Consider the following 25945-nt stretch of genomic DNA (forward strand, 5'->3'; position numbering starts at 1 on the left):
CCATGGGCGACAGCGGCCACTTAATGTTAGGTGGACTGCACGTTATTTTTTTATTTCTATATTATAAAAATATATAATTAGAACTTAGTTATGATATAATGAATGTAGTCACAAGTTGAAAGCAAATTCACCTTATGATAAGTATTTTATTTTTATTGTTTTAAAATATAAAACAATTTAATTGAAATTTAATTCACAAGAATTTTCAATACATTCATGTGTTATTTACTTATAATTCTAATTTTAATACTGCAATAAACTAATTATAGACAATGCAATTTTTACTTTTGCGTATTATCATCTAAAATTAAAAATTACGCAATTGTAATAATTTTGTAGCTAACCAAAATTAAACGCAGTTTCGAATATTTTAATTATTTGTGATATAATGACAATGAAAAGTATAACCACAACTTTGGTTAAATTAGGACATTAAATTTGCAGTGACTACAAAATATATAATTACTTATATCGTAATAATATAACTACTTATTAATTAAGTAGTTCTATTCAACTAATGTCATATTTAAATATGACATTAGTTGAATAGAACGTCTTGAATTATTCCTGAAGTTAAGTTAAGAATAATGGACATAACACAAAGAAAAAATATAGCATAAAATGTAAGCAAATAAGCATATTTTAAAACAATATAAAAGAAAATAATTAAAAGTGACGGTTTCATTTGATATTTCTATTGACAGGTGAATATGTTTCGACTGAGTAGGTACCACCGTCACACCTATTCCTAATGTCAAGCAGTTCTTGCATATTTGTCTGCCATTGTAGGCGTTTTTCCACTTTGTAGCACTTTTTTATAATATCGGAGTAGCAGGCGATCATGCAATCCAATTGATGGTTAGTGGATATTGCCGCCCTTGGACATCTGTAATCGGCCCCAGATAGGGTGTTATCATCCAGAAATAGGTGTAGCCGCCGGAGTCGAACCACAAAGGGTTCTACTACTTTCACGTTTTTTGGTTATACAGTGCCGGTTATACATAACCCTAAGCAATCCACGCCTGTAGGCACCTGTAAAAATGTATTAACGCACGGATTTTTAAATACCCTTATCTTTCATGTGCTAACATATATTGCATATAAAGCATATTATATTGCATATAGAGATATTGCATATATTGATAGACTATCCAAGCAATATAGCAGTTGCTTAATATTGCTTGGATAGTCTATCCACCACTGATGTCATGTTGCATGTCAATAACCTATCTGTCCCGGATAGAATATCATCATGGCGGCAGTAACGTAAGCGCTTCTATTTCACGGCTCGCCTCAAGTGGATTGAAAGTGAAGTGTACACGTGACCACTTTCCATCTTAAACACTTATTGTAACGAGCATGCAGTCCACCTGGTAAGGGGACTTACCGCTAACAGACGTCTGTGATCAAATGACGATAGGATTGGAGACCATTTTTTTATAATATAAGAGTAGCAGACGAACATGCAGTCCACCTGATAGTAAGTGGCTACTGCCGCCCATGGACATCTGTAATCAACCCCAGATAGGATTAGATATTCCGACGTGAGGTCGGCCACAGATGCGCCGCTACCCATGAGAACTAAGCTGGAATGCCTCGAAAAAGTCTGTCTCCCTTAGCACACCCTTCAAAACGGAACACAGCAGCGCCTAACACTGCTGTTATTAGGTAGAAATACGTGTGGCGGTGGTGCCGCCGGAGTCGAACCACAAAGGATTCCACCACCTTCCACCATGTGGTCGACCACATGTGTCATATCATGGGTTGCTACCCGTTACGACTAAGTTAAAATGCCCCTTGTTAGTTGATCTCTATTTCACTTAAAAACCAGACCACAGAACACCAGTTTCTGTTGTGATTTTGGGGGAACACAACTTCGTTTTGAGTCCAATAGGCACAATTGCCACACATATTGCTGCTTATTAACAGCAGTGTTAAGCACTGCTATGTTCTGTATATATGTAAGGTTTAATGGGTGTACTAAGGGAGATATACTTTTCCGAGGCGTTCCAGCTTAGTCCTCAGGTATAGCGACGCATCTGTGGCTAACCTCCGGCAGAAATACGAGTATCTAATTCTATCTGGGGTTGATTACAGATGTCCATGGGCTGCAGTAGCCACTTACCATCAGGTGGAATGCATGCTCGTCTGCTACACCTATATTATAAAGAAAAAGTGTCGTAAGGGATAATACTTTTTTGAGGCGTTCCAGCTTATGCCTCAGGGGTAGCGGCGCATCTGTGGCCGACCTCAGGCAGAAATATGTAATTCTATCTGGGGTTGATTACAGATGTCCATGGGCTGCAGTAACCACTTATCATCAGGTGGAGCATGATCGTCTGCTACTCCTATATAAAAAAAAAAATAGAATCGATGCTTTTGTTTCTCACGTGTTACTTTCTTCGTTGATATAGTCACGTTTTATATATCTACAACTATATCAAACACGACTAGAGTGTGACAAGATACTATCAAACATAACTAAGTAGGTACCAGAGTAACGATTTTCCCTATCTTTCAAAGATTTATGTCCACAAATTTGATTTTATCTTGTTTATAGTAAAAGTGAAACGTATGGTAGCTAGTTAATATTTGAACTATGGTCTACTAAGTACAGCTTTTTATGATGTAGAAGTAGTTTAGGAGCAAGCAGTTAGGCCATTGCCGATGATGGACATTAATAATCAACCCCAGATACGATAGGAGAACTATCCGAGATCAGCTACTGATGTATTGAAACCTACCACTAAGAATCTGCTGTCACAGGGCTTTATCCCTTGAACCGTAATAGATAGATGATTGAAATTTTACAGAATATGTATAATGGTGGTCGCTATAACACCAAATACTAATCATTGAAAATAAATTGAGGTTGCCATGCAAGAAATAACCATTGTTCAGCGTTTTTCGCTTTATGTATTGAAGGTAAGAAGATAGGTTCAAATTTAATCCAAGTTTCAATTTTCACAACGCTTTTTGGCGGCTATGAAACATTACAAATACTAAAATTAAAAATAATGAAACCTTGGTAGTACGGAACCCTCCGTGTACGAGCGCGGCTCACACTTGGCCAATTATTATACCAACTAGTACATATAACCAAACTAGTCCATAATTAGCCCTATCAAAATCGTATCAGTGACAAATTACCAGAAAACGTCAAATTAAAACCAATTTCAAAAGAAAGCAGCTACTACCAATAAAATTTAAACCTTATTCGATAACCCTTTAAGTTACATTCGGTTTAAAAGTCATTTCAACCGTGAAGTGTAAATAATTGATTGTAACTTACAATCAAATTTGGTTACTTTTACAATGCCATAGAATTCAGTTTACTTAAAATAAGTCAGTAGTTATGTCGTTTTTCGATTACTCGTTTTGGAAAGCCAGCGAAAGTTCCTACTGCGCTGGCTTAGTCTTAATACTTTATTATAATAATAAGGTATATATTGAACCTGTTAAGGACGGAAATGGGCTAAGAATAAGTGGTTGCGATATACTTTCTTAGGTTTTAACTATCGTATATCCGGTTTTCTTCAAGATCTGTAATTTTAAGCGTTCTTTTTGACGTTGACAGATGTCAATTTGATGGCGGCCATTTTGAAATTTATGACTCTATATGTGGTTCTGAAAGCGAAATGTTTAATGATGAAATTTGTAATATAAATTATATTTATTAACTTTGCCGATTAAATGTTTTATTTTGTTAAAAAAAATTTAGTAGGTTTTTTAAAATTTAATAGGTTATTATGATTATTTTTAAGATAGAAATAGTGAGATGCCTTTTAATTTAATGTTGTCTCATTATATTATAATATTATGAATAATATTATATTATTATGAAAGAATATTAAAAAATCCGGGGGGTATTAACCCCTTGAGAATTTGCCCGGGCAAAGAGGGTACCCTCGAGACCCGAATATCCCTACCATTTGCAATATGGGGGTGATATTGCAAACGCAGACGCGGCATATGAGAGACCGGTGGCTATGACGCCCCATCTTGCTCTTGCTTTTAATTTTTGGCTATCTGTAATACAATTATTGATTGTAAAATGAAATCATGCATAATTATTGAATTGGCGTATTATTGAATGTAAAACGAAAACTTGCGTATTATTAATTTACTATATTATTTAATGTAAGTAATATGGAAATATGGGAACTAATCAGCTTACAATACAAACCTATTCAATATATCATAAATTCAGAATTAAATTGATTTACTGGTACTTTATTCCTGTTAGTTATTGTTTATACATATATCAAGAAGAGAAAACATGTCCTGTCATACATACATAAAATGTATGCAACATAAATATGTATTTTCAAACAAGTTTAACTAGTGTCAAGACTCTTTATCCATATGTATAATTGTACTGTTATTGTATGAGGCTAGTGTCAAATATGATAATTTGATGATAGAGTTGTCAATTGAGAAATTCTTGAGATACATAAAAAGTTATGTGTCTTACTTCCAGTATTCTGTATCCTAGATTATAGATAACTGTACCCTTAATGTGAGTTTTTACGTTTTTACAAAAATTACTGCTTTTGTATTTGTTTACGTATTTCCCCATAGATTAGTAAAGATACTTCGCCGCCTTCAACAATTTATAGGTGATAATTTAGTAAAATTTTATTCGGTAAATTACAATAAGTATATTTTTTGCATGGAAAATAGTAATTAAATGTAATTTCCATAGTTTTCTCTTTTATGTCAGTTATAAAAAGAACCTAACACATAACTAAAGTGAAACAATTATCTGTTCGTAACAAAATTAAATTTCAAATCGAAACGTAACAGAATTATGCGTAAGGTATGATTACAATTTTCTTAACGGACGGAAGTAACAGGATGTAATACAATCATTACCAATGAAATAAGGTTGCCATTATTAGTGATAATGTTTATATTACTGAAAAAACATAGATTAGTAATGATACTTCGCCGCCTTGAAATTGAATGAAGCCACAAATTAGTATTATTATTATTAGTAAGTTCTTTTTTTAAATTCTTGACAAATAAAAACATTTTTAGAGAAAATTTACGTATAAATAACTTATACTGCGTAATTTACATAATAAATAAATAATTATTTAAAATATTTTAGGGACATTTTAGCACGGAGACGTGGCAAAACTTTTTTACGCAACTATTTCAATTCTCATAATTGGGTACATTTTCTAGTTAGGACTGAGTAATCTTTACTAATCTATGGAAAAAAGTAATAATGTCTTTTTTTCAATAAAAAATAATAATATTTAATTCGGATAGAATTTAATGATATTATGACTCTTTTTGCTGTGATAATATGCTCTGTTTAGATGTAGCATTAAGATATTATATAAAAAATATACTTTAATAAAACTTAATAATCGAATTTATATAACGCGCTATATATCTTTACAGCACTTTAATGGAGACAACAAAATTTGACGTTTATCTATTGGCTCTTAGTAGTCGTAAGTAGAGTTCAGAATTTCAGAGAAAGAATGTGAGATCCTTAGGTATATCACAGATAGGCGCAGGTCGCTCCATAAGTTATGAAGAGTATAGTAAAAATATAAAAAGAGACATAAATCAAATATTTTTCGATTTTTGAATGTCGGAAAATATATCCGGGAAATCTCAGGCGAATGGTAACCCTAATCACGTCTATCGCATCCGTAATCAACAAAAAATGTTTAAACTCGATCTATTTTACGTTTTATAATTTAGTACTTGTAACAGTTGCATAAGATGGCGTTACGTAGGAGAAAATGGTTGAAGACTCAACCACGAGCATCTCACTACGGTACCTCTAAGAACTCTCATGTTGAAGGCTTAAGGGCGAAAATTGATTGTATGACGCGTCTTGTAAAGAAATTGTAACCGAAAGTGAAAAGAGAGGGAACGCGCGAGTCATTCTACTTCCGATGTCTTGCTTCCCGCGTTCGGACGTTGTGACCACAGACTGTAAACGCACAGATAATAGAAAATCTAAATTCAGATTAAAAATAATCATTCTAAAAAATATAAAAAACAATTAATCAAATTATAATTGGAACAAAATAATACATAAAAATAATTATTATCTTTTAAAGGAATAATTGCATTTAATACAGTGGAATAGTACATCAAATTACAATAACATTAACAAATATAATATAAAAAAATATATTTGCGTCAAAAATTACAAAATAATATATTTTCAGTGTACTGTTATTTTATTTGTAATTAATTGAAGATGTAATTGAAGACTGACATGGCAATAAAATAAAAAGGCGTCTATAACGAAGAAGAATAATAAATACGAAGAGTATTAACAAAACAGATAAAGTAAAAGAATGACTTAATAAAGTTAACTTACCAGTTAAAAACGAAAAAAAAGTGTCAAAAATTTTAAAACAATGTGCAAGTTAAACTAAGTGAAATGTGCGCACAGACTTACACAAATGGTGGCAAAAAGAACTTTAAAATCCGAAGAAGATTTGGCAGTATGGGAAAGTTGTCTTGGACTTTTTGTTTTTTAATTTTCGCCTCCCAAGGGGTGCTATCTTCAGATAACGAAAATGATGTTTTGACGTTACAAGCGGATTTGGATTTGAAAGAGGAACCTTCGGATCGACGGAGGCCTAGTAATGGACAAGAGAAGGATATACTTATGCTGGATGCTTTGGGCCGTCGGAAAGGGTCCTACCACAGTGGGTACAGTTCGTCGCAAGAGGATGAGTCTATCATGGACTTACTGGGGAAGAGTAAGTATTTTAAATCTTCGACTCTACTTAAATTTGTGATTTAAAAATAACCGTCATTTTCTAATCCGTATCATTCCTATGTCATAAATACGAAAAATTAAACTTTTTTTATTTTATTTTGAACTGTGTATTCGTAAACGTATTTGGATAAAGGGTTAAATCAAATGAAACAGGGTTATTATTGGAATAATATTAATAACTTTTAGTTGAAGTATTAGTTTTACATCTTTAATTATAAAAAGGACTCCTTGGGGGTTAATAAAAAAAGCTGTTCCAGATTGTTCGATCGAAATAATCGGCGATTAGTAATAATATAATTGATCTTAACCAAATGTTGCCTGCAAAGGCTCAAAATTTGATACTTTTAGGCAATAATTGTCATTTTATTTAACTTTAGGCAAAAGTTTGTTAAGTTTGATTATAACTAGTCTACCTTATACACATTCTGCCAAATAAAGTGTCCTTAAAAATCATCAGCGACATTTTTTTAAATTTATATTGAAACATTTTTTAAATTTATTTTAAACATTTTTCAAAATTTATTTATTTTCATTTTAATTTTTATATTTATTTTTATTTTATCCAGATTTTTTATTAATGTTAAGCACTTTTTTAAATTAATTTTAAGAAATGGTTACAATGTCTATTGTATAACTGGTTATACATACCTGTTTTAAATATTCATGGACAATGCAACTCCAGTAACCCAGTAAAGTAATTATGTAAGATATTCGCATAGATTAGTTCATTCATTGTTCAACTGATGATGTGTTGGAACCTACGTGATATCAGGTATATCGTGATACGTCTTGAACTATGTTTTATCTGGGCATTATTAAAATTGTTATTAAAATGTTATTTTTGTAGTTTGACTACGACGCCACTGCTTTTTGACCTGTACATTATAATCTAATTTGAAAGGGTTTGTCATGAATACCTATATTCAACGCTTACAGATTCCACCTATTCTATATTGACACCAACAAAACATCACCTAAATCTTAAAAAATAGATTTCTTTCAAATGAAGCTCTTATTATAAAATAATTAATTAAATTCGGAAAACATCGGTCACTCACTCTTTAAAGTTTTTTATTTGAATTTAATAAAATAATGTTTGAAATTGTTCTCAAAGAGCAGTATTTGTCTGTGATTTCGACCATATTTAGGGCCATTACAAATAGGCGAAGTTATCAGTTGTCATCGTATAGGCTGCATGTTTATTAGTTATTTATTAAGTTGTGTTAAGTCCACTTCGTCAACACAGTGTACTGTTGCCTAAGCCTCTCATCCTAGATAAGAAGAGACTCATGCTCAGCAGTGGGAAAAATGGGTTAATATAAAACTTACGCAACATTGAATTTCAATCGAGACTTTTTTGGCTGCTTTTTATCCCAAGATTCTCACGGGAATATCAAAACTAGTAACAGTAAAAGATTAATCTAGTTTCAAATAAATATAGTTCAAAAAATACTTTCGAATTCAAAAATCTGCTTCTTGAGAATTTCTTTGCGTAAATACGCCAGAAAATGACGCGCAAAAACGTACTTCGAAAGTGGAACGCAAATTTACATAATAATATCACCGTACCGTGAATTAACTATTATATAAGTTTCATAATAAAAAGAAATTTCGTTTTTATTATATTTATTTGTGCTACTTATTTATTTTTGTTATCTAATCGGAAATAAAGTTTTAAATCTGATTCATTCACTGATTTTTGTCTAAAATTTCTACTTATCGCACGGCATATATTTCTGTCTTATAACAATAGTGTTAAGCGCTGCTGCGTTCTGGTTTGAAGGCTATGGTGAGGGAGCCTTATGCGAGGCTTTCTAGCTTAGTCCTCAGGGGTAACAACGTATGAATGACCGACAACATGTAGGGCTCTAGCCCTATCTGGAGTTGAATACAGATTTCCATGGGTGGCAGTAGCTTCTTACCATCGCCAGATGAACTGTACGATCGCTTACAAGTATCTAGCATTTCGCGGTGTAAGAGTCAGATGAGGTTCACAATGTAGTCCTTTATGAAATGGCAAAACGACGTAATGCTATATTCAATATTTCACAAAAAAACGAAATAACATAAGATCCACTTTCAACTGAACCAGAATAACGTATTATGAGTACCATTAAATTAGTTTTAATTATCATGTTAATTGTTAGACCTATGAGAACGTATTTGCAAAAAATACGTTTTGAATCATAGATTATTGTATGTCCACAATATATAATAACTGTATATAATCTCTATTAATCAGCTGGCAAAGTTTAAAATGGCGAATTGTCACACTATTTTTGCTCTCCTGTTTCAGACGATTTATGCTCCTTTGTTACTCCATTTTGATTGAAAAATATTTAAAAAAAACGTTTACAATTTCATTCCTGGACATAGCCCTGGTAAACTTAGTCACTAAGTTTTGCTATAGTCATCACTTGGATGTGTTACGGACGGCAGTAGAATTTCTCAGAAATGCTGTTTATCGCCTTAACACAATCCCTTATACGTCAGAATCACGGGAAGAGAGTTTCCTATACTAACCCATAGGCATATTAATAAAATAGTCAATAAATCTTGAGAAAGTAGCAAGTATTGAAGGTTTCCACACTAATATACATAATTTAGCGATTTGAACGTGCGTTGTTAGCTCTGTTACATGGCATTGGCATTTACAATCTTGAATTAGACGTGTGCCCTATTAAGAGCGATTAAGCGATGTAATATTTAATTAATCTTCAAATGGTATTATTTTGATTTGTTATATAATATTTGAGAAGCAGACGAGTCAGTCCACTTGATGGCATGGCTTCCGCCATGGGCATCTGTAATCGACCCCAGATAAGATTAGATTCTTACCCGAGGTCGGAAACAGATGTGTTGCTATCGTAGAGTTAGAAAATCTGGCATAAATATATCTGCTCTACCACATCTCAATAAGCAGGGATAGTCTACTGGTTAAGAAACTCGGCCTCTTGATAGAAGGGTTCAAGGTTCAAATCCTAGGCACTCCGATTTATAATTTATGTGCGTATTAGAAATAACTATCACTTGCTTAAATAGTGAAGGAAAACATCGTGAGACATGCATAACTTAAAAATGAAAAAAAAGTTAACTTAAAAATGAGAAATCTTAAAAAAAAGTTTTCAAAGGTATGTAAAGTCTACCAATTCGCACTTGGGCAGCGCGGTGGACTATGGCCTAATCCTTATCATTCTGAGATGACCCTCATGATGATTATACCACACCCCAAGCCAGAACACAGCAGTGCTTAACGCTGCTGGTATTAGGTAGAAATAAGTGTGGCGGTGGTGCCTCTGAGGTCGAACCGCAAAGGGCAGCAGCAATAATATATACAAATATAAAATTATCGGTAATTCTCACAATTTGGACATGGATAGCACACCCTTCAAACCAGAACACAGCAGCGCTTAACACTGCTGTTACTAGACAGACTAGACTAGACATTTTGAAGGTGGTAGAACCCTTTGTGGTTCGACTCCGGCACCACCGCCACACCTATTTCTACCTAATAACAGCAGTGTTAGGCGCTGCTGTGTTCCGGTTTGAAGGGTGTGGTAAGGGAGATAGACTTTTCCGAGGCGTTCCAGCTTAGTCCTCAGGGGTAGCGGCGCATCTGTGGCCGACCTCAGGTAGGAATATCTAATCCTATCTGGGGTTGATTACAGATGTCCATGGGCGGCAGTAGCCACTTACCATCAGGTGGACTGCATGCTCGTCTGCTACTCTCATATTATAAAAAAAAAAAAAAAAAAAAAAAAAAAAGACAGAATAGGTATGGTAATGGTGCCCCCGGAGTCGAACCACAAAGGGTTCTACCACCCTTGGGTTGTAATTTGTAATGAAATCTATGAATATAGATTTATCGTCAATTCTGTCGCTAGCAGTAAATAAGACAAATACCTTAGAGTCGTGATATTAGAAAAGGGGAAGGCAATTTCCTATCAGACTTTCCATTAAAGGTATTTAGTACCTCGCTAACTAAGCTAAATGACTTCCTTATTATGTAGACAATCTATTAATAGTTGCAAAAAAGCAGTGATAGTCTAGTGGTTAAGAAACTTGATCGAGGGGACCGAGGTTCAAATCCCAGGCACAAGGTTCAAATCCCAGGCACCTCAGATTAATAGAAGGAAAACATCGTGAGGAAATCTTAAAAAAAGTTTTTGAAGGTATGTGAAGTCTACCAATTCGCACTTAGCCAGCGCGATGGACTATGGCCTTATCCTTCTCATTCTGAAAGGGATTCGTGCCCAGCTGTGGGACTGTAAGGGGTTGATGATAATGGTGATGACTTGTATAGTGTAATATTTTTTTTACCCGACTGCGGAAGGTAATGTTTTTCAAGCCTTTATAACGCCCTGTAGCCGAATCGGCTTGACGGATTTTAAATAATTAAGAGGTGTCGTTAGATTCTAACGACGTCTAAATTGTGAGAGTTCTGTGGACTCATTTTGAAGCAATCGGTTTTTTGTTTTTATAATTGTTCAAAATCAATTTTGTATTAAAACGGTAATACGTTGATAGAGAACAATGTAAGGCTTTTTAATTACATAAGCGAAAGTAAACATACTTTTCCTGCCTTATAAGTTATTGGAGCATTGTTAAGAGTTCTAATTTGAAGGGTGTGGTAAGGGAGACATACTTTTATTTACGGCCTCAGGGGCACCAATGCATATGTAGCCACCTCTGGTAGGACTCTAATCTAATCAGGGGTTGATTAAAAATTCATGATTTAGATATCTGTCTGACCGGAGATCGAGCCCGGGACCCTTTGCGCGTTAGACAGGTATGGTGACCGCTCCACCACGCGGGAATAAAATTGAATATAGATACATACCACCGTTACTTAAGATAATCGCGTGTGCATCCCAACTAGATCACGGAGAGTAAAAGTTTAGTGAAATTGACCGACGCACGGCCATTCACCGCCATTTTGATCTATAGATAGATCATCGATCTATTTATCTATGGATCATAGATCGCGTGTTGCGTTTATTTATTTACGATCGCGGTATGATTTTGCTTTTATTGGTTTGTTTTCTTTTGATAATTATGGAAGAATTTGTGTAATATGACTGCTTGTGTAATCAATTTATGACTGTAATAAAAATCGGCCATAGTGAGTCGCATACAGAGGATTTGCTACCACCAAATTTTCATTTTTTTTTAACATTTGTTCTCCTTGCAGCTGTGGGAGTACATACAATGTGATTATTTTAATTATGTACCTTTTATGGTTCAATCGATGAATAGAAAAAAAACGAAAAATTTACTATTTAATTTAATACCTTTTAAGAAATAGAGCCCTGTGACAAACGGACATACGGGCAGACATCGGAGGCTTAGTAATAGGGTCCCGTTTTAAACCTTGAGCTACGGAACCCTAAAAAGGAAGCGACTTAATCTTAAGCGATTTAAATGAAATTTTGTGCAAATATTTTATTCGTAGCAACTTGAAAGCTAAAGTAATATCGCTTTCTTGAGAATTTTTTCCGTAGTAGAAGATCTGCTTGGATCAACTAAGAAATAAGAATTTGCCTAATAACAGCAGTTTTAAGTTCTGCTTTGTTTTGGTTGCAAGGGATTCCAGCTTAATCCTCAGGGGTAGCGGCTCATTTATGTCCGACAACAGGTAGGAATTTGATCTTATCTGGGTTTGATTACAGCTGTCCATTTGCGGCAGTAGCCACTTACCTCAGGTGGACTGCATAATCGTCTGCTACTCTTATATTATATGAAAATGTAACACATATTTTCTTTGTTCCAGTGATACCCCAAAGCTGTCGCTTTAGAGGCGCACGTTTCTCTTGTGGCCTGAGTATATCCTGCGTGATGAACGGCGGGAAGCCTCTAGACCTGTGCTCAGGAGGCCTGATCTGGGCCTGCTGTGTAGACAAGGACACTACAGAAAGACCCAGCGAGATCGCTCCCGTCGTACACAATGCCAGTGAGTCAGTCTTGACTAATTAATGAGTGACTAACGTATATTTTTGACGGTTTCTGGACATTAGTCAATATGTAATCATTTTTTTAATAGAATCCATAATGTCAAATCTAATTAACGAATCTTAATGCTTAATTATTGTTTACTCTCTAATTTATTACTTATTTTCAGTATCAATATTATTATTTATCAATTATATTCTTAACGATTCTTAATTTGAATTAGTAAGTATTGATCGTAAAAAATATAAGACATATTTCTATTGCATAATAAAATCACGTTAATATGTAAACTTGTGCATACATTCTATATGACTTTTTTGATTTATCGTCCAGAAATCGTCGTCAGTTACGACTAATAACACAACTAAATGAACCGTGACTAACGTATAAATCTGTGACTAATATTTAGACAAATGTTATTAATACTTGTGACTAAGACAGCACTGTTTTAATGTAGATTTTTTAATCAATGACAAGTTAATTTATAATCAATTATTACAAATATATCAACCACCTTTAAAAATGAATTATATTTAGATTTTGTTTGTAAATATTATCGTAGTGGTAAAACTTCTTAGTTAGACACCATGACGACCAGCGTGGTGGAGCGGTCCCCATACCGGTCTGACACAGTGGGTCCCGGGTTCGATCCCCGGCCTGACAGATATCTAAATAATAAACTTAGATTTCTGTTCCATGTCTGCGCGATTGTGTATTTGTCTATGCATGTGTCCATGGCACCCACGATACCTAGTGTGGGGATGTAAGTGTAGAAAGCGATATGTCTTGCATATAACAGCAAGACTCTATTCTGCCTTGTAGAGCATTATACTGTACAGCAATGTGACAAATAGCAATCCTACATTATGCTGCTGTAAGCTAAAATTTGGTTGACAATAGTGACTGCACCTTTAGTTTACTGTATACCTGTTACACCCGTCGTTATGACGTTACTATCCCACTATTGGGCATGCGTCTCCTCTCAGAGTGAGAGGGACTTAGGCCATAGTCCAAGCCATGCTCGCCAAGTGCGGATTAGTAGACTTTATATCATTCAGAACATACATATTTTAACACATTTCATTTAATTTAAGATTTTTTTTATATAACTCTCAGTCCTATAGGTTCCTTTGTGAAGTTTCTCTTTTATGTTATGGCAAGTGATAATTTATAATACCCATATAAGCTTGGGTAAATAGGTTAATGCCAAAGATTTGAACCTCGGACCTTGGAGTGTCAACCACTAATACCACAGCATATATGTCCCATTACATAAAAGCCAGCAAGATTGAGTCACAACTCTCCTTTTCAAGAACCACCAAGATAGGATATGAAAACTGTTTCGTAACGGTCCTATATACACATGCAGAAGGTTACTGCTTTGTATGCAGGCGACATTGACTTACGAAACTTATTCGTACGTAGACTCTCTAATTTGGCGGTTTAAGGGATAAGCTGAGGGCGGCGAAACCACAACGCTCTTTTTTATAAAACTAAAAAGAAAATGAACTTACGGTCTATTTGTTGACGAATCTCTGTCACCTTATGGACATTCATTAACTCTGAGTAAAATTAAATTGTACGTGATATTGGACACAATACCATCCCCTGACGTTGCTACCTCAGACTGTTAACTTGGGAATACCTAGTGTATGTGTCGTTCATAAGAACCTAATATTGGGATTATAACCTAGATTGGGTCTATTAAAAGTCTCTCTAAAATTTTACTCTTTTTATATGCCTATTTTACACAGTAAGACTACAGCAGAATTTCTAAATATGTTGATAAGAATTAAAAATTATGAATATAAATAAAATACATTTTTATGTCAGCTCATTTCTTGACGCTCCTAACTTCTTTCCAATTTTTAAGACAAAGTTTTAATACAGTTTGGTAAAGTTTAGAAGCTGGATTTAAAAGATGCAATTTTAAAAAAACGCAATTTTAAAAAAACATATTTAACTATTTTATTTACCTAAATTTAAATCAAAGCCCATATAAATCAACTCTTTTAAATCGCTATGTTCTTACGCCTTGACCCAAAGTTTCGTGGTGTTTCCAATCTTGTTACAATAATTATTGTTCGATTATTTAACCAAGTTCACTTCTCAACCGAATAAAATATTGGACTATTTATTTTCCATCAAACATTGAATCACAGGCTCTGTAGTATATACTTTTAAATAGCTCTTCTCTTATCGCCCTAAACAGCAACTACTATAAATCGCTCTACTCTTATGCCTTGTCCCAATCCATCAAGTTTCCGGCCTGTTCGCTTACAATAATTGTTATACGGTTATTTCTATCCAAGTTCTCATCCGATTTCGTAATACATTATGTTCACACTTTCTCGAGCAAGTTATAAATTTTGCGTGGTTTTATTCCATTGCGTAATTCACGAATGAAACCTCCAATTCGGCATCATGATTGAGTGCGCGCGAGCCTCCATTTGTTTGGAAGAAGGCTTTTTCTTTTTCTTCCATCATTTCCCAGCAGTGGGACGTAAAAGGGTTGTAGGCTGCAAATAAAATTAGTTTTTTTTTTTTATATAGAACGTGAAAAGGGGCATGCAGACCATCTGATTTTAAGTGACTTTTGTCATTGGACATGTGTAATCAATCCCAGATAAGGTTAGATTCTTAACTGAGGTCGGCTGTAAATGCGTTGCGATTCCTGAAGACTAAGTTTGAAAACCCTGGAAAAGTATCCCTTACATTCCATTCTACAAAATGCCATCAAAAGCATGATACATATAATGATATTGATAAGAACAAAGCAAAGGAAACACAGAACATAGAATTACCGGATATGACTTGGTAAGAACAAATCAAAGAAAACAAAACATAGAATTACCGGATATGGATGCTCAATTATCATCTATTTCACGTATCTTATGTATATCTTTAAGCATTATTACATTGTATTGTGTGAACGGTCGAATGGAGATACAATTACGACTTTCACTTAAATTTCTCTTAAATGTAGCAAGATTGTAGGGTCTTTGGCCAGGCGTGGTCATTCTAACAACTGAAGGGTTCACTTTCGTTTTCGTATTGTGTTTGATTATATAAACACTGGATACACCAATAAACCAACCAAGTAAATGAACACTAACACTTCCCTTAAAAGCAGTGATAGCTAAGTGGTTGAATAGTCAATCGAGGTCCGAGGTTCAAATCCAAGGCTCCTTTGATTTTTCAAAGTTAGACTATAGCCTAATCTTTCCATTCTTAGACCGTTGCCCAGCAGTAGGACAGTAATGGTTGATGATGGTGAACACTTCATTTTTTTTATAATATTGGAGTAGCAGACTAGTATACAGTCCACCTGATGTTAAGTGGCTACTGCCGTCCATGGACATCTGTAATCAACCCCAGATAGGATTAGATATTCCCACCTGAGATCGGCCACAGATGTGTCGCTACCCCTGAGGACTAAGCTGGAACGCCTCGGAAAAGTCTCCCTTACCACACTCTTCAAACCGTAACACAGCAGCGCCTAACACTGCTGTTATTAGGTAGAAATAGGTGTGGCGGTGATGCCGCCGGAGTCGAACCACAAAGAGTTCTACCACCTTCAAAACGTTAACGTTTTTTAAAATATGTTTGCTTTTTTATCTTGACTAGTTACACATGCTCAAAAAGTAACGAAATTAAATTTAAAAGTGGCAAATTTCAAAATTGCATTAATCGAATCATCTTAGATTCTTTGTAACCTTCATCCTATACTCGACGGATAATATTAGATTTTTATACTTTTCTACAGTAATACTTCCATTAACGTACATAATGTAACGTATATACAAGTTCCATTAGCATTGCGTTTCACACCACTTACATATAGCTAAAGAAAAAACTGGCGAATAGTTCTAAATCCACTCTATTTTTACCGACTTCGAAAAAGGAGGCAATTTTACATTCGGCTGTATGTATATACCTACATTTTTAGTCACTCAACTCCTCTGAAGCTTTCCACACTTACAATAATTGACAAATGAACTATAATTGTAAACCTACAGATTACATAAGTAGAAATGAAAGTAAGGCTAGAGTGCTAGACCATTATTCTATATTAAACTTCAATCTAGCGAATGTCCATTAGAGAATAATTCAAATTGAATTACATTACACTCAGTCTAGATATGACTTCCGGTGTATTCATTTTTTTTCCTGTTGCAATTATTTCGCTGAGACTTTTTCGTTTCTTTAAAAATAATTAATGCATTATATAAATTGAGGAATTTAGATATAATATTTTTATGACATACAGTCAAGCTTAAAAATAATATATACAAATAAATAAAATTGGAGTGTCTGTTTTTAATATTGAAATAACCGCTTTTTACTACATGCATATGAATATATATATACGGTACATACATCAAAATAAGATTTATTAAAACTTTTGTCTGTCTGTCTGTTTGTTCTGGCTAATCTCTGAAATGGCTGAACCGATTTTGACGGGACGTTTATTGGCAGGTAGCTGATGTAATAAGGAGTAACTTAGGCTACTTATATTTTAGAACTAGCTGTGCGCCACGGTTTTACCCGCGTTAGAATTACTTTTTAACGCGGGTGAAACCGCGGGGCGCAGCTAGTACAATAAAGGTCAGTAGTAACAATAGGAAGTCTTATCGCTTAGTAGAGATGACTTCCAACTTATACTTGAAAAAAATAAGAAGCATAAGAACGAAAAGAAAAATTTTTGCAAGTTAGATAAGTAATATGAAATATTTAAATAAAATTGTATCTTTAAAAGACCACAATGGGTTTTTTATAAGAACATTTAATCTGAAGGCACGGCGGTGCCTCCGCCAAGTCGAGCCAAATAAAGCGGCACGGCCGTACCATTCTTTTCTCAAAGCAATTCGGTCCATTTTTGACCACCTGTATTATAAAATTTTTAGGCTTGATTGCTAGTAAGATATACGAAGATAATTTATTTAAAATGTCACATATAATTATGATGTCGGAAAAAACAAGTATTTTCGTTTTTAATTAAAACCTTATAAAATTGACGTTAATTGGCTAGCAAGGTACATTTAATTTTCTCAGCAACTGGCAAAAAAACTTAAATTGAAATAAAACACTGACTACAAAAATACTGACAATAAAAACTTACTTATTCATTACCATACAACTGATATTAACAAATCTTGACTAAACAATAACAATTTATAATTAACACATAACAATTTTACAACAGGTGATCTTATCGAACTAATCGGTACATTCCCACACGACAACTACGATTACCAAACAAACACGAATCAATTCGAGGACCCAATAATCATCTACACGGACGTTAGCCATTCGAAACCACATTACAACCGCCCAAAACCGGTTTCCAAGCCTGAACTGGACATGACCGGACAGAACCGGCCCAAACCGGATTGGAACGTGCAAGACTTCAATCAAAACCACTATTTTCATGTGAAACCGTCGTATCATGAGAGTACCACACCAACACAAGATGATCCGTATTACGGAGTACACAAACCTGAAGGTTCTGATGATTATGTACCAGTACACACCAACAGTCATAAGCCAATGAGGCCTAGCTTTCCTGGTGAGATATTGTGAACGATTGAAGAGTAGTTTCTTTTAGTGATTTTGATGATGGAGCTTAAGCAACACTTGTATATATTTTTAAAACTCAATTTCAAGTAAACAATACCTAAGTTAACAACAGAAATAGAGTTATATGAAATATTGGAAGTTATAGTCACAAAAAAACATTACTATGAATTCTATATGCTCTGTTTCTTACTTAAAAATATACGATTTATCATTTTCATCATGAGTAAGAACTATTATCAGAAATGAGATATGATTGTTTATCAAATTGAAATTCGTTTTGTGCTTAAACTTCATCATCAAATCCTTCTATCCCTTTCTCGCTTAAATAATTCAGCACTGCGTTTTCATAATCATCATGCACCTTTTTGTTTTGTACAGCACAAATGTTTATCGTATTATATTTCTCATTACGATCGACTTTATTATCACACTCATCATTATTATAATCAAATTTATATTCAATAACTATAATATCATCGAGATTGATTTTTATCATCAAGATTTTATTAATGAATTATTACTTTTGTACGTTATTTTCATCAACTATCTTTTACTTATCCTTAGTCATAGTAAAGTAGTAAAATATTCGTAAGTAACATTTTTTCCTTTTTTCATTTATGTTAAGCCATAATTGGTAAATTGCATTCCAAATTGATTAAAGATAATGAAAATAATTGGGAGGTATTAAATCTGATAATAAATTCTGTATTGAATAAATTGAAAATATTAAATTACTTTTTAGATTTTAATCTTTTCTTTTATTTTGTTAGGGATGTGATTGTAAAAATAGAATTATTGTATTAACGTTGATTACAACTGCATGTGTAATTTTAACTAAAGTTTCTTATATTTTTTGCTATACATATTGCTTTCTGTGTTTTAATTCTTGTACAAGAATTAATTTAGTTGTAGTTGTATTTGAGTTATATTATTCTAGTTTATTTGTATTATACAACATACAACATGTAGCCTTATTTCTTTAAACACATTTTTAATCACAATACTATGTAAAAAGCTTCAATCTACTCTTATCGAAAATTATCTCCTGAATTTTAAGTGAACAAATAACTATATAATTTGTTTTTCCTAATTGTTCCCTTCGTTTTTATTAAAAATATGTCCTCTTCTTTGTAAACACATGATAACACAACATACATTTTACACATCACCTCTGATTCCAAAGTTATCATCAAACTTATCATCAACAATTCCTATAATGATTTTATCATCATCATCATCACGTTTCAGGTTGCGGTGAACACTACACGCGGTCGAACCGCATCGTCGGTGGCCACTCAACCGGCTTCGGGTCCCATCCGTGGCAGGCTGCGTTGATAAAGTCGGGATTTTTGAGCAAGAAGCTCGCGTGTGGCGGCGCCCTTATCTCTGATAGATGGGTTATCACCGCTGCGCATTGTGTTGCTACGTAAGTAGATCTTTGAACTATTTAAGTACTACAATGTCCGGAATCTTTGATATTTTTTGAATAGAATTAAGTCCTAATAAAGTCTCTAGTGATGGGTCTAAAAATGGATTTCCTAACAAGCTACGTAGACTTGAGTTTATGGTAGCAGATTTTAATTTATCTTGGAGAATCCTTTCTTCAGCATTTTTTTATGCTGGCTTATTTTAAAGAATTATTTAATTAAAGGTAGTAATTTTAAGGACCTCCAATCTATCAAGGTATATATATCCACGATCATATATATCCTGGATGGCCCAGAATTTGAGTAACGAATTGTAGAGGTCAGTAGGAGAGTTTGGTATTTGTTTACGTATTGAACCATACAATTTCCAAGATCTGATACAATCCGCTAGGGGCGCTGATTGGAAATTGTATGGGCAAATACGTAAACAAATACCAAAACAGTCATATTTGTCAAAAAGTAAAAGCTCGTGGTAAGGTGGCAAAAGTATATCTGCCATTGGCTATAGCTGAGAATTCAAATAAAATGACCATGAGTTTTTAACTTAAAGTTGGAAACAAAGACATTATAATAGAACTGTGGAAAGAAATGAAAAACAAAAGACCTCATTAAAAACCTTTGTAGTATTAGACAAAAGTATTTCTATTGAGCAAGAATCATTATCTGCATTTGTTTTATAAATTAGCAAACTTGACGACATACTAACCTGCTTTTATGTTTTGAGGAGTTTAGGTCAAAATATAAATATTTCTTCCTTTATTTAGAATTTACAAAAACATGCGTGGCACATACTGAAACCATTTCTTACAAAGATATTTTTATTTTCAATAACGCTTAATAAATTAAAAATGCCTTACAATTCGTCCCGGTGTGAATATACATTCTTATGTCCAAATTTGGAATACAAAGAAGAATTAGATAAATATACTAGTCCTTGGGCACGGGTTTCCTGAAAAGTATAAAGCGTTAGTTACGGATTGATAGATTCGCAATTTTTTGAGATTTATTTAGAGAAATCCTAGGCGTATAAGTTTGCTCACGATGTTCAACTTCACCGTTTTAAACGATAGATACCTAATTAATTTCTAATTAGCTTATAACTTTGAAAATTGAGAGCTCGGAGAATCGAATCAAATTTAAATAATAAATAAGGATGTACTCGTATATTTTAAAAACATTTGAAGGATATTTTTAAGGACAGTTTAAGAACATTATAAAGGACAGTCGAAGAACATTATTAAGCACAGTTAAAGGACACAGAAGGAAATATTTCTATTACAGCACACCAAACTCCCAGCTTCGGGTGCGGCTTGGAGAGTGGGATGTTCGAGACGCCGGTGAGAGGTTCTCGCACGAAGAGTTTGCTGTCCAAAGAAAAGAGGTTCATCCCTCGTACGAGCCAGCTGACTTCAGGAATGACGTTGCGCTGGTCCAGTTGGATAGAGGTGTTGTGTTCAAACAACATATATTGCCTGTGAGTATTATCTTTTTTCTTATAGAAGTAATTATTTGTATGCAGTCCACTTGTGGTATGTGGCAACCACCGCCCATGAACATCTGTAATCCACTTCAGATAAGATTAGATTCCTACCTGAAGTCAGTCATAGATACCTGCGGACTAAGATGCAGTGTCTCATATGAGCACTTATAAAGTAGAGACCACCTTTTGCACCACATTGTTTTAATATGGTCAATAAAGCGTAAATAAATAAACCACATTTACTTACCAAACCCGAAAAAAGCAGCGCTACACTTCTGTTATAAGAATAAATGTTTATTTATGTTTTTTTTTTCACATTTTCCTTACAGTGTTCATAGGGGCTGTTATGAAAAAATCTTGATATCCTGGTCAATTTGTTTCAGGTGTGTCTACCACAAAAGCAAATGAAGCTAGCTGGAAAAATGGCGACTGTGGCAGGCTGGGGACGAACCCGACACGGGCAGAGCACGGTCCCTTCAGTCCTACAGGTATATAGTTTTTGAAAATATTTATAACCAATTACTACATTATAGATCAGTCAATTAAATTTGATTAACTGAAAGACTTCATGAAATTACTAGTTTTTGCCCGCGGCTTCGCTCGCGTTAATAAATATAAGATACTAACATACATAAAACTGAAAATTCGTACCTTCAACTTTGCTAAAGATCATCACTTGATCAAATGCATAGTTTACGATTCAATTCTTACTAATATCGATTAAAATAATCGATGTTTTGGGTCCAAAAGATCGATTCTCCGATTAATCGATCTTAGATCTCCATCCCTAGTTCCCGTGGGATTTCCGGGATAAAAACTATCCTATGTCCTTTCTCGGGTCTCAGACTATCTTTGTAAAAAAAATTCATTAAAATAGGTTCAGTGGTTTAGGCGTGAAGAAGAGACAACCAGACAGACAGACAGACAGAGTTACTTTCGGATTTATAATATTAGTATGGATTCAATATACATAAAAGAACATCAAAGCAATATGCAATCCACTTGTTGGTCAATTTTGATTGCCTTTTATGGACACATAAATGAACTCCATAGAATTGGAGTTCTAATATATTTCTTCGTCGTTAACTCATTACTGTCCCACTGCTGGGCATGGGTTTTCTCTCACAGTGGGATGGGTTTAGAGCATAGTCCACCGTGTTGACCAAATGAGGATTGGTGGACTTCACACACCTTTGAGATTTTTTAAACAAACGTTAAGCGTGTAGATTTCCTCACAATCTCTCCTTAATTGTTTTAGCAAATGATTAAACAATTTGTAATATACCCTTAAAAATTACAAGTTTCTGATTGTAAACCTGCCCGAGTATTTTAATTTTGTAAGTTGCAATCATAGTTTAGTAAAGATTACTCACTCCTAGCAAGAACATGTAACCAGTTTTGACAATTGAAATTGTCACTGTAATTTATTTTCGTTTTTGAAAAATATTCAAAATGTGTAGATCATTTACGAAAGAAACGATATTTCTTCGCACTTTTTCTTGGATTTCGTGTTTTTGCACCACTTTACTGCGCATGTCGGCATTGTTCCGCATAAATTACACCATGACAGCGATTAAATGGCTGACAGAATTGTCAGCCGTTTAAGCCATTTAATGGCTTCCTTCAATTACAAGGCGGTGAGATATCTATACTTATCTATGGATGCAATATGTTTAATGACTGTCGATATAAATCAAAACTAATACTATTAATACTAAAATGGATGTGACAATGGTGCTGAAGATGACCAAATGAACTACTACGAAGGGTTTTTTCACCATTAATAAATCAATTTGTATCTTCCAGGAAGTGGACGTAGAAGTAATACCGAACGAGCGTTGCCAGAGGTGGTTCAGGGCGGCGGGGAGACGGGAAACCATCCACGATGTCTTCCTGTGTGCTGGATATAAAGAGGTTTGTAATAATCCATTTCTATCCAAAGGAATAATATTCAAATAACTTTTTCCAAAAATATTATTATGATTAATAAATCGGGAAGCGGCCGTGCTCTCTTCAGTCAGTCTCAGTTCGGAACTTATATATGTACAGGGGTTTAGAAAACTTTGATAGCGTGATTCAGTATACTCGTGGCGCCATCTCTTGACGAGTAGCGGAAAGTCTCCACAAAATAAATTATTTTAAAACACTTATAAACCACAAAAATGTAAAACGGTTTATAATTTCACTACAGCCTTTAATAAAAAGGCGGAATCAATTTTGACACTATAATTTGATCTAGTATTTTTTTAGTTTTATTAATATTTTAATATTTATATTATTACATCATGGTTCACTGTTTTATGTTTTACGAAAATTAATATAAATAATTAATTTGATTACTTCATTTCCAGGGTGGTCGGGACTCCTGTCAGGGCGACTCCGGGGGTCCCTTAACAATGAAGCTGGAAGGGCGGAGCACCCTTATAGGGCTGGTGTCCTGGGGGATCGGCTGTGGTCGGGAACACCTTCCAGGTGTATACACAAACATACAGAAATTCGTACCCTGGATTGATAAATTGGTTAACCCCTAAATAACTACATAGATTACATTAAAATCTGTAATATGGAGAAATAAATATCTCATTTTAAGAGTTAAGGGTGATCTCCGAATTGACTGTAATTTTCGTGAAAATGATGATTGTTTTTATCAAGATAAAATTGATTAAAATGTGTTGTGTGATTGTTAAAAAATCGGTCTGATTGCTAACATTCACCTTTGAGAAAACCACCAATTTCTAAAAGAGGAAGTTAAATTATCTTATCATAATAATCATCATCAAGATGAGTAATTAAAGAGCATGACAATGCTTTTTAGGCAAAATTATTAGACTATAAAAATAATTACGTCTTTCACAGTCTACATAGCCCCATGTAATATCGTGGGTGTTATGGAGGCACACATACGAGTAGATGAGTACTCAAATGCCCAAACCCAGAAATGATATCTAAATTCATCATTTAGATGTTTAGATTGGGAATTGAATTCCTGGAATTGAATTCCCGTATATATCAGATGACCACTGCGCCCGTATGTGTGAAGAAAGTACTACATTTAAAACAGTATTTTAAATATTGTTAGTGGAATGGACATAAATAATAATGATTAATGATTTTAACTGTAAAGTCAATTCAAGTGTAAAAATGATATTTACTGTGATAGGAATAAATTAATAAAATTTAAATAGATTAAGTTTTAGATATTAAAATAAGAGAAATAGGTAATACCGTTAACCCATGACATTGTCATCAACTAAATAGCTACACAATTTTAATTAAAATTAAAATTTTGTCATTGAATTCATAAGTATTTCGTAAAAATTTGGTTTTCTTTTTTCGTATTTTTTATTTAAATATAAATAAAAAATAAAATTGTCAACAAATAATTTGGTAAAATTTGTTTACCATTAATAATTTGCTAAAATTGTAAGTTAAAAATGTGCATTATAAAAATAATTAATAAATAATATGAAATAATTTTATAATAATTGATAATAAATTAACAAGAGATGTTTCATCATTTATACAATATTGTTAATAAAAAGATCTCTGAAACATTTATGTAAATAATGTGTAAAGTGTAGTTGTAATCTTTAAATGTGTTTAAGTTTTCTAGTGAAAAGGAATCATCCAAACTGGACCTTACTGTTTCAGTAATAATTTCAGTAAATTTTATATTAATCCAACTGTTTTTAATCCTAGAACAAATTATTTTTTCATCCGACATATTTACATTGTTTAACTTTATCAGCCAAATGTAATGTTACAAATACAGTGTAATGTTTACATTACATTGAAATATTAAGTTTTTGTTGTTTTGTTCATATTTTATTGTTATTGTATTAAAGAGTCCATGTTTTAATTTAGATGTTAATTGTTAAATAAAATAATTTATTTTAGAATAATTGTATTTAAATATTTTTACTTTTATATAGTTTATAGAATAAATATATTGAAATAGTTACTATTGAGTCTTATTAAATTTCCTTTAAATATATTATTACAAATAAAACAGCATTTAAAATAGTATTTAAATTATATTTTTGTAGGTTTGTAGATGTTACAGAAAAAGAAGAGACTCTTATAAGAGACACAAATATATTGCTACATTTTCATTTGAGCGGGCTTTAGACGAGACACTTAAGGGTTTTATCTACCTATCCGATGGGACGAGGATTGGGTCATACCTCTTACAATCATACACTATACAGTTCACACCATACTTATAACTTCGGTCTAGTTTTCGAGCTGGACCGCACATTATTTTCTGGCCTTCGAACTGGATCGTACAAAGTTGAAGGGTGTGATAAAACCCTTCAATCCAGAAAATCGCAGAGATTATTACTGCTGTTATAAGTGCTGCAGAAATATGTGAAGCGCGACGTCCATATATAATATATCGATACATAATATCTATTAAATCATGCAACATTTTACAAATACAATTTCCCAAAACAACGCCACCTATTAATAGATTTCCGACTTACTACATCAACCAGGCAAGCTTAGCTCGGGCAATAACATAGTACTTCACAACCTCGATGTAACAATTGAATGAATATAAGCCTGCCGATAGATGGCGTTGTAACTAATAGGTGGTTCATCGACTCTACATTATTGATAAGGTACAGAAAAATACTTTTAGAAGTTGTCATTTATAATTAAATATTATAGTAAGTTCTTAAAATGATTTTTTAATACTTTTAAACCCTATTAAATGTAAATAGAGAGAAAAAATCTACTTTAATTATT

The 25945-nt window shown here is 33.5% G+C and overlaps 1 protein-coding gene across 4 annotated transcripts in view; it reads left to right on the top strand.

Annotated features, from left to right (window-relative positions):
- LOC140748562 (anionic trypsin) overlaps positions 1-23949 on the top strand; it is a 42502-nt gene extending 18553 nt beyond the window's left edge. The window contains exons 11-18 of one of the 4 annotated variants that reach the window (XM_073081379.1): positions 6576-6740; positions 12531-12710; positions 17916-18278; positions 19538-19715; positions 20998-21190; positions 21580-21684; positions 23003-23110; positions 23548-23949. In XM_073081379.1, the coding sequence (XP_072937480.1) occupies positions 6576-6740; positions 12531-12710; positions 17916-18278; positions 19538-19715; positions 20998-21190; positions 21580-21684; positions 23003-23110; positions 23548-23727 (1472 nt within the window). In that variant the 3' untranslated portion in view covers positions 23728-23949. Of the gene's footprint in view, positions 1-6363; positions 6741-12530; positions 12711-17915; positions 18279-19537; positions 19716-20997; positions 21191-21579; positions 21685-23002; positions 23111-23547 lie in introns of those variants that run through there. The other 3 variants (XM_073081376.1, XM_073081378.1, XM_073081377.1) reach the window with 3 other exon arrangements.
- The last annotated feature ends 1996 nt before the right edge of the window (positions 23950-25945 follow it).

Source organism: Epargyreus clarus, unplaced genomic scaffold (genome assembly GCF_041222505.1).
Source record: "Epargyreus clarus isolate Ecla_fem2 unplaced genomic scaffold, WU_Ecla_fem_2.2 ptg000016l, whole genome shotgun sequence".
Classification (NCBI taxonomy): Eukaryota; Metazoa; Arthropoda; class Insecta; order Lepidoptera; family Hesperiidae; genus Epargyreus; species Epargyreus clarus.